The sequence below is a fragment of the Charadrius vociferus genome, unplaced genomic scaffold (assembly GCF_000708025.1).
Source record: "Charadrius vociferus isolate BGI_N301 unplaced genomic scaffold, ASM70802v2 scaffold7, whole genome shotgun sequence".
NCBI classification, from domain to species: domain Eukaryota; kingdom Metazoa; phylum Chordata; class Aves; order Charadriiformes; family Charadriidae; genus Charadrius; species Charadrius vociferus.
Window position 1 is genome coordinate 4,182,754 of NW_009649308.1, and position 10,902 is coordinate 4,193,655.

The 10,902-nt window shown below is 38.4% G+C and overlaps 1 protein-coding gene across 1 annotated transcript in view; it reads right to left on the reverse strand.

Moving 5' to 3' along the window:
* Positions 1-1,369: 1,369 nt before the first annotated feature.
* The window catches only part of NRK (Nik related kinase), a 99,041-nt gene continuing 89,508 nt past the window's right edge, over positions 1,370-10,902 (reverse strand). The window contains exons 30-31 of the mRNA XM_009889268.1: positions 3,332-3,471; positions 1,370-2,540 (exon numbers count right to left, since the gene is read on the reverse strand). Coding sequence (XP_009887570.1) covers positions 2,457-2,540; positions 3,332-3,471 — 224 coding nt within the window. The 3' untranslated portion in view covers positions 1,370-2,456. The remainder of the gene's footprint in view (positions 2,541-3,331; positions 3,472-10,902) is intronic.

Sequence of the window (10,902 nt, forward strand, 5' to 3'; positions counted from 1 at the left end):
AAAAATCTGTCTCCTACCTGTTGACACCAAAATGGGAGAGGGAAAAAATTCACTTGCATCCCACATAATGCAGAGGCTGCTGAGATAAGCACACTTTAAAAACTATTATAGGGCAGCCTGGATCACTAATTGCTTATAGCACAAGCAGTTTTGCAAGCAAGTTTTGTACACCTACTGGGTACAAAGTCAAAGCTGTTCTTTCTTCACAGTCTCTCAGACTTTTTATTTTAAGTCAAAAGCAAGTAAGTTGTATTTCTGATTGTCTGCAAATTATTTTCTCTTTCATCTCTGTTTCTGTTACAGGTTAGGGTTTGTTTTGTTTTGGCTTTTTGGTTGGGTTTTTTTTTTTTTTTCAGTAGTTGTTTAAAGTTGGAACAGAACAAGCCCAGTGTTCAGTAGCATAGGGAGCCAAGCCACGTTTTGCTCATTTGCCCCAGTCCTAGCATTGGCAACAGGTAGGAACATGACTACAACTAGACAGAGACCTCCTGTTTTCACACAGCTCTGCTTGAGCACAGTATACCATTTAGATTTTAAGTCTGCACACAAGCTGATTACTTGCATACATTAAGAACCACTTTGAGTATTTAACTGCGCATATTTTTTAATATGGCCTTAGGCTTATTTTTCTGTAAGATAAAACACTTAAAAGGAAAATACTTCATAAAAAAACACTATGCATTTCGAGATAAGCTAGTGCTTGTGAAAAGTGCTAGGTTAATAACTTTGGAAAGTGCAGTCATCCACATAGCCAAAGAACATAGACAGCAAGAGTGTTGGCATCTCTGAGCTGCCTGCAGCAGTCGAGGTGCCAACACGGGGAAGGGGGATTAGCCCCTAGTTCGATTCTCTGCTGACATATACAAGGATACCAGTTCTGGAGCTGATGGTTGCGATCTGAGCACCTGTCAGTCACAGCACGACTGCTAACACTAACTTAACCTGACATACTGTACAAAACAGCTACCAGTTTTAACAACTTTATTTCTCCCCTTCTTAGTCAACTTTGAATCATCATCCTTGAGGTAGACTACCAGATATTCCAACACACTTTCCCTGCACCTTTCAGTATCACATATTTCAAGTAAAAAATACCTATTTTCAAACACTGTAGCTAGTGATTTCACTTTTGCCTACAGTGTCCTCCATACTGTATCATGTCTGGAATGAGCTCTTTTGTATTACATTTGATGCTTTACATTTTCAAAGCGCATCCAAAAATCAGCTGAATGAGGATTATATTAAACCCTACAGTTTAATCATAGTATACGATTATACACAGTATATATATATTATATCTGTATATTTTTATGGCCAAGTTACAAGCCCCTGAGAACAGAGTTTATGCAGAAACACTGGCACCAATAACACTAGTGGATGCAGCTTTATTTAGATGTGATTAGCACAGAAAGCACCTGAAATTATTTGTATTTTCTATTTATAATAGATTAACTCTTTGGATATTTTTGTAACTATATTAAGAATATATTTGTTAATCTTAACATCCATTGTGGAAAGATTATATTTACACACAAATACATGACGACTTTATGCTGGAAGAGAAAGAAGGGAAGAAAAGAAGGTGCCTCATCCTGTGCCCTTATATACATGGGTAGTGCCTTTAAATCAGCTCAGATGAGCGTGGGTCGCGTGTCTGAAGTTACAGGTTCAGGTCCATAATGCTTTATGCATATATGATTTTGACAAACTACTATTTAAACTATTTTTACAAATACATTCTACAGTAACTGTGTCTATGGGCTCAGGCGTCCAGCCCTGAGAGAAACATGAAGTCTGTCCCCTGTGTTTTGTAAAATCTACCTGATGGGGCACATGTCTACAAGTAGCTGCTTTTACAGTTCTGCAGTGAAATGCACCTCTACCTAACGTAGCGTATGAGCCCTCAAGCATCCCAGGCTGCGTTAGGCCCCATCATCAACGGGTGCTCTTTCACTGATCATACGACTTGGACAAGGGAGCCTTAGTGAAACAGGAACAGCTTGCTTAAAATGCAAGACAAGCCAAAACTCAATTCAAAATAGATTCCAATTTGCCACCCCAACGTGTTTGTGTTTTTATGTCTACTTACAGATGTTGCTGTCCAAAAAAGAGACTTCAGTTCAAAATAACAACATTGTATCATCTGTGAAAATGAAACTATGCACTTTTCAGAGTACAGGAGCTTCTTATATTGGCTACATTCTTCATTAAAGTTTTCTCCTAACACTGTGAGTACAATCTTGGTTTGCAACATATTTTAGAACACAAACTAAACATGTTTGCAATACTTTGACAGGAAAATAGAATTCTTTCCAAACTGAAAGAATATGAATTTTGATAAGTTAATAACAACAAAATTTTTGTAGGTAAAAAGTGCAAATTTGTGTATATTACCTCCAAGCATTTTACACTGCTACCTACAGGGAATTTCAAAGCATCCTTCATTTTGATGTGATTTACCAGTTGAACAGTACGTTTTGACCAAGAGTCATAAAGTATATTTGACTGCTGCCTCCTGACTGTACAGATGCAAAGAACACCTTGAAAGGGGGGGGAAAAAAAAAAGATGCTACTGTCAGTTTACATTTATGACAATATTTTTACCCATACAGGAATTCTGAGGGAATGCCACAGTCCCAAATACAAGAATATATATATCACAATTCAATTTTAATCCCATGAGAAACTTTTTAAAGTGAAACTGCACTTATGGTACAACTGGGATATATCTTTTGGTATTTTTTTTTCCTATTTAGAAGACACGGGAGAACATTTTAAAATAATTGATTAATCTAAACAGTTTTGGGTCCCCAGTTTTCTAAATATGTCAGTGGAACCAAGCAGATTTCACAGAATATTTATCAAGAACTGCTATATGCAAGAAATCATACTTGCTTATCCATACTCTAGTGCCTGCAATATCTCAAATATTAGAGAGTTGGTTTTTTTTTTTTCCATGATGGCTGCTCTGAATTGCCTGTAATTTCAGTAGCCCAAGAGAGGCAGTCCTGTAGTTGGGCATCATCAAGGCTGGCTCACTAGCCCTCCCCACTCCACCAGTTGTGCTGGAGTCTGGCCAGTTAGCAATGTCTGTATTTGTTACCACCTCTGATAGCAGTTAAAGCTGGGTGGAATAGGAGATAGAACAGACCTGGCTAAAGTAGGGTGGTGTGAAAGAGGAATATCTGTAGGGAGTGCCTTGTAGGTTCAGTGACTATATTTGCTTTGAATAGGGATGTAAAAACAAAGTTATAAAAATTAAATGGTCTTAGTGCCATAGCCAACTATTATTCATTTTTGCTTAATCACCACACTGTAGTCATCTCTTTACCTTGTCATTTCTTTCACACAGAAATTTTAGCTTCTGTGCTTTCTTGTGCATAAATACTCCTTCCAGATTTCCCGTTTCCACAGAGCGTAGTTCAATTGCCTTCTCTCCCCAGCCCATGACCTGATTAGATTGAAGGTAAGCTAAAAAAAAAAAAAATAATAAAAATTAATACTGTTTAACATCTGAAAGACTGATTCTTGCCTCATTTATGTCAATATGGATCTGAAGCCCTTATCTTTGATCACAATATATGCTGAATTATTTGTATTTTAAGTTTACACAAAAAGCCTTGGGAACAGTTACTAAATTTCAGTTTCTCCTCTCAAACTTATTTTGGACTCTAGACATAAATCTTAAGTATGCTACTATTGTGTATTTTAGAGTCACAAAATGTTGGAGGAAACATCTGAAGGGCATCTTGTTTAACCCCCACGCCCAAAGCAGGGCAAAATTAGACAAGGTTACTCAGGACCTTGCCCAGCCATGTTTTGATGGATATTTCACAACCTCTCTGAGCCCCTGCTGCAATGCATCACTACTTTCAAGGTTAAAAATTTCTTCTTAATACCTAACTGGAATTTCTCTTGGTGCAATTTGTGTCCATTTTGCCTCTCATCCTTTCACTGTACGTGTCTGAGAAAAGTCTTGACTGTGTTCTCTATACCCTCCCATCTGGAAGTTGGGTTTGTATTTACGGTGGAGCTCAGCTTAGTCTGCAACCTAAACACTTTTGAATCTGAGACTATGGCATGATTAATTTGGTGTCCTTAGCTATTGTCTTCCCATCACTGGTTACATGCAATATCTCCAAAACCAAAAGAAGATACTCCAGCACTGTGGAAGCTTACTATATTACTCCCTTTAAATCTGGCAATTAGATGAGAAATCAGAATAGCAATGAAGGAGTTAACACCACAGATTTCAAATTAGGCACAGTTTCAATGAAAGCCCTCTGATTAGTGCATGTATGGGCTTCTAAGGTAAAAACACATTAGTTATGCTCTACTGACAGTGCTCAGAAACTGTTCTTCTTGCTCAACTATGAACTGTTATTAGTCTGAGAATTCTGGTGCTCTGAAATGATCTGGAGAGAATGTGTGCATTTGGTTTTTAGCTTCAGTGGACAGTGCTTGCCTGCCCTACATTACTAGTGCAAGCAACGTCTGCTCCTTAAAACATTCTATGCTGATTTAGATTTAGACTAAAAATTAAACTTTCAGTACACACTGATACAGGAAGCAACAGCCTGGGATCCAACCTTAGAAGGACAGCAGAAAATAAAGGCAATATGCCTGAGCCAACTGTATCTCCTTCTCCTAGCAGCTGTTGATTTAATATTAACTTGGAATCCTTGCTTTATAATTCTTGTCAGAACAAATGTATGAAAATTATACCTCCTTAGAAACATGTGTGGTTTGGCTAAAATGTTGTTATTTTAGTTTCCTCAAAGTCCTCGAATGTCCCCTAAATCTGTTTAGTATATTTTCTTTTCAGTTATTGTTTGTGCACACTGGAGGCTCCCCTACCACTAAAGCTGAGAGCAAGAAAATTCTTGCCCAGTATCCCAGTCATGTGGAAAGAGGAAGAAACGATCCTGTTTAAAAAGCAAAACAGCAGTGAGCAACTGAGGGTAAGTGGGAGAAGAGAAGGTGGAAGGGGTATTTTCTAACAATCAAACACCTAGAATCAATAGATTTTAAAGTATTTTCTTTATGCTTCAGTTCCTAGGCTGTACAACAGGGCAGTACTGCTGTAGGCTGCGAGAAAGACTGTCATTAACATTTCTGAATCACCGCAGCAGTAGCATGATGAGCACCAGGGCAGCACCCATGCAACATGCAGTTAGTATCTAAAAAGGCAGGCCCGGACCACATGTAAAGTGAAGAAGATAAAAATCATACAATACTCAGACATTTGATATTTTTTGTAACAACTGACACCACTTTGACCTTTTCAAACTTTGCTTTTGAACACAAAAGAGAGAGGGGCACTATAGTTCTGGGGGGTGGGACAGTAAGGCAGGTGCGTATACATAAACAGCATGAAAGCATTCTATGGCTATGCTGTTTAGGTCATATAGGTCCAGCAACAAAAACCTAATCCACTTAAAAGTCTCCTTATCTTTTCCACTACATGAAATCTGCACTCAAGTTGTCAATATGCTATGTCTGTATTAGCTGTATCCATGCCTTTGGCGGATTTATAAGAGAGGGGAAAGTAATATAAGATAAAGTAATATAAAATATAAAAACACTTACAAGTGTTTCATGTGAAATGAACTGAGAGCAGAGTAGATACTCAGAATACAGTTGTCTTATTCTGGAACAAAAGCTCCTACGCCACGAGCAACTTACGAATGGTTATTTTGAGTCCATTTTCCACCTGAACAAGCTTTAGATAAAAATCATACAATACTCAGACATTTGATATTTTTTGTAACAACTGACACCACTTTGACCTTTTCAAACTTTGCTTTTGAACACAAAAGAGAGAGGGGCACTATAGTTCTGGGGGGTGGGACAGTAAGGCAGGTGCGTATACATAAACAGCATGAAAGCATTCTATGGCTATGCTGTTTAGGTCATATAGGTCCAGCAACAAAAACCTAATCCACTTAAAAGTCTCCTTATCTTTTCCACTACATGAAATCTGCACTCAAGTTGTCAATATGCTATGTCTGTATTAGCTGTATCCATGCCTTTGGCGGATTTCAATTTGATAGCATCCTTGCAACTCTCAGAAACAGCTTAATTAGGCTGTGTTGCAACCTCTAGGTCATCTGCAATAGAAAGCCTGGATGACTGGACCAGTGTTGCTATGTTTAGAAGAGACCTAATCTCCAAACAGCATTACAATAGGAACACGACAAAACAGATAGACTAAGTTCAGCTGCTGATGCTCTGCTGGCTCGCCAATATACTGAGAACTTGTCAACTGACAATGGCAAATTTTAGTTGAAGTACAAGTAGCACAAAAACTCATTCTTGTAGCAGAATCAAAAAATTCTTTCTTAAATTGTATCTGTGGAATAACATGCCAACAAAAGGGCCCAAATTTGTGGGGTTGTCCAGTTATAAGGATTTATCTACACATGGAAATTAATTTGGAGGATAGCAGTCTGTGAATTCAAAGGTCAGTACTGAGTCTTGATAATCTTCCTATGTGGGAGCACTTACAAGTGTTTCATGTGAAATGAACTGAGAGCAGAGTAGATACTCAGAATACAGTTGTCTTATTCTGGAACAAAAGCTCCTACGCCACGAGCAACTTACGAATAGTTATTTTGAGTCCATTTTCCACCTGAACAAGCTTTAGATAAAAATATCCTATGCTTCCAGCTGGCAACATATAATATAAGGGTGTTTATATTACACACAACACAAGATTGTACTGGTTTCTAGCAACCCTAGACTTAGACAGCCACGCAAGTCCTTTGGACAGTAGCTCAGCAAAAAAGGCGTATACTGACTCAGACTGACACGCCAATACTGCTTAACGTACTGGAACAAATTTACACAGAGTTACCTGAAGCTCCCCTGCTTCATCCAGATTACCGCATATCTTAAAAGATTTACATTTGTGCATAAGCTGTGGTTCTCGTTACACCATTTACACCAGCATTACTCCTGGGACATCAAAGAATATATGCCATAAAGTTAGTGTAGCAAAGTGAGCTCAAAATCAGTTTCTGAACATCGTGAAAGCATTAGCAATGCTCTAAATTTGTGGTGAGACTTGGTATTTCCTGTTTACACTCTGTATTAACATTAAGTTGAGTAGAGCTCCCATTCAGGGAAGTGACTGCTTCAAGGGGAAAATGGTTGAGGGAGATAGCAAAGGTGAAAGAAATTACTGAGCCATATTGAATCCATTAACTTCTATGAAGTGTCACTGACATGAGCTAATGATCTCAGCCTCAGACCAGTAGCGTACCTACAGTCTGAATGAGACAATTGCACTTGGTACCACAAAAACCAAGTACTGCTACAATCTCACTTCCCTTCTTAACCTTTCTTTTCTTTTTTAAACTCTTTCCTTTCAAAAATCTCTTTTCTGGTCTGATGTACTGAATTTGGCTCACTGCCCTAAGCAGTTATTCCAAACTGACCTCTGCATGAGAGCAGAATCAGGCGAGCTTTTAGCAAAATATCATAAAATTGGGCTTTTCTGATTAGTGTTACAGAAATAGGACAGGAAAGGACCTTAACGCACCTTCTCTTCCATCCATACCTCTGAGCCACATCAGCATCACTTCTGACAGTTGTTTGTCTAACCTGACCTCTAGTGATGGAGACTCCAAAAATTCCCCAGGCAACTGATTCCAGATAAACCAAGAAGTTTGGAATTAACAAACTGAACATGAATTAAAAAAGTTTGACCTGCTTTTGCGTGCCCAAGTCACGATATCAAACTCCATTTTGCAGGGTAAAAGAGAGTGTATGCTGCTTTTCTGTATTCCTTTTTGGAGACAGTATGTGCATAGGTGAAATTCAATGCAAAAAACCTACTGAATTTTACTTTTGTATATGTTTGAGAAAATTGCTTCAGGCAAGTATGCAGCTGGGCACAAACATTAAAAGGAGAATATCCAGTGATGACTTTGCTGACAGAAAAAGATACCACCTATTAGAGACCATACAGATCTTAAAACTGGGTACACTTCTACAGAACCCTTCTTTGGCCCTTCACTCAAACCCAGTATGCTCTATGAAATCACGAGTTTTATTGGTTCCCCACTCTTTGAGGAAAGCATGTTTATTTATTTATTTTTAGACAAATGGAAGGGAAATGTACACGTTGAATACTGGGAATGGAAATAACCCACAGAGATACCAACAGCATCCTGTGGTGTAGCAAAGCTTGTTCCCCCTGAAGCCCAGCCTTGAGCTCTCCAGTGTTGCTCCTGATCACTGACGAGGGACTGATTGGCTGCTTGCATGTACTTCTGTCTGTTGCCCATGCTTTAAAACTTACTGCTCCCAAAGTTAAGCAATTTTGGGTAGGAAAACTGAGGAAGGAGTCGTTAACTTCTCTTGTGCAATTCTGTTAAATAGTTTTACTTCTATTATTTATGTTACCTGGATAGAAGTTCTTCCTCCAGTCACAGCTGTGGAAAACTTTCACTAAATGAGAGAGTGTCAAAATCAAGAAGGAATAAAAACTAAGGCTGACTAAAGTCACAAATGGACAAATTAAGAAATTAGCCCATGGAAGGCAAGTGTTTTTCTGCATTTTTTGGTCAGATTGCACTGGACAAAGGGCTAAGACATACAGTTCCCTAACCACCCCAAGCAAGATACGAATAAATTTATGGCTAAATTTTTTTTTCCTAAACATGTAAGTTTCTATGCATTTCTGTTCCAAAGCTTCTCTGCTCCCAGTGGTTGCTTGCTCCTTTATAATTATTTCAGCAGAACTGATACCCCAACCCAGAAATGTATCCGAGGTGACAGTTTACTTGTTTGAATGCTTTTTGCTGTTTCCTTAAGGAAAAAGTGCGCAGCAGATCTGGCCAACAAGAACCATTCAGATACAAGCAGGCATTTTCTGTGCATGAGCTGGACCACAATTGTTTCAAGAACTGGTGAGTATGTTGATAGAGCACTGAGGCAGTAATTCGGCCACCTTTTGTTAATGCTGTCCATTTCTCTACATAACATCATTTTTGCTTCTAATATGTACACAGCAAAGGAAATAAGGACTTTTCCCCATTCTGGGAATATCCAGTTTTGTGCCAACCCTCTGAAGACTACATACTGTAAATAATTCATTACTCACACAAAAGGGCAAAAGTGCTCCCAAATCTTATTAACTTGATGTTTCTTAAGCCCTTTTTTAATCCTGTTTCATAGAAAGAAAATATTACAGCTATATTTGTATTTAGCCCTACATATGTGAAATATCTTTCAGATTAAACATAGATAGAGTACTTCTACAATTTTAATTTCCCACGGGATACAAGTTTCCTCTCTCCAATTTCTTATTAACGGGTCGGTCACAGAGGTTCCAACTTAAAGACTATGGGAGTAAGCTATATTTAGATTCCCTGCCCTAAATCCATCAATTATAATACAACTGTTTTTTATTTTTTGTAGTCAAGATATTCTCACCAACTACAAAAGTTCCCTTCCAAAATAATTGTTTAAAGAAATTAAGAAATGAGCAAAGGATGACTAGAGAGCACCCTGAGGTTAACACAAGACCCTTCTGTCTCTGAAACACAGAGTGAAAATTCTGAGATAAGCTCATACAAACTTTAGGACGTCTGAAACGGGTCTGGAAATTCCAGGAAAATGGGATCTCTTATGACATTTTTAAGTTCCCCATAAGTTTGGCTATGCAAATAACAGTTATTCACACTTCTCGCATAATAGTTAATGTTTTTGTCTGGAGCCAGGAATTTCAAAGGATCAAGAAAATGAATAGGAGTTAGTGGGAAACAATTATTAAAATAATAGTTAACAGAGCTCTGTTTAAAGTTTGAGTTGTGTATTGAGTTATAGGTTGGGTTAATTTGTTTTTAGTGGAAATGTGCTTCCAATCGGAAGTCAAATTAATCTTGTACTACATCACAAAGATTGACAATTTCTGTTCCAAAAAAATCCATTTCTGAGATACTAGAAGTGCTGCAGCAGCAGCAATGCAAGGGTTCTCAAGCTAACATATTGGAAAATTTTCAAATGTCAACTGCAAGGGGCTGTTTGGAGGCTGCCTCCCTTCAGCTGTGGAATCTGCTGAAGTATAAACAATGAAAGAGACAGAGGGATGGAGACATTTACCTTCCAGAGAAAACCTACTGTCTTGCTTTCTGAGCACTGAGAGAAGTTCTACAAAGAGCTAGCTCTTTACTCAGCTCTCCTGACCTTACCATCCAAAACATTTCATCAAACTTGCCCTCCGCTTCCTCAGCTGGATGTTTCATTATACCTGTCCTAGTTACCTGTCCCTGGCTGGGCACTATCTTCCCATCTGGTGGTGCCCATTTCTCTAGACTGACTACAGAGAAAATCTAAACTATTCACATAGACAGGACTCCTATAAAGTAGCATTCACCAGACAGGATGCCACCATCAGAAGCATCTTCTCTATCCTCTTCCCATTTAGATGCCCTAAAATACTGTAACAAAAATGCTAGACCATATCGTACTGATGGCTTTCCATGCAAATGATTATCACAGTGGTGTGCTGAAGACCGGGAGAAATAGCTGCATGAGCACGTAGAAAGGCAAATGTCCAAATGGCATTCCTTCTATTAAGATGTAATCAACCTTGAGAAATTGAAAATGTTGTGCCTAGCCAGATGTATACCAAAGGATGTGTTAAATTAGAGTAATTAACTCGCACAAAAGATCACATATTCAGCTGGTCCAAAGTGGTGAAACTTTATTCACTTCAATGCCAGCTGGGTACATGCAAGGAAATTTTTACTGAAGTTAAGTACTGAACTGTGATTTCCAGGCTACAGGAATGTTTTAAAAACCTATCTCATATCCATGGGTTTGATGATTCAGTACTTTCAGCAATGTTAGGAAGAAGGACTTAAGCTCTCTCTGGTCCACTTCTGAGGCATT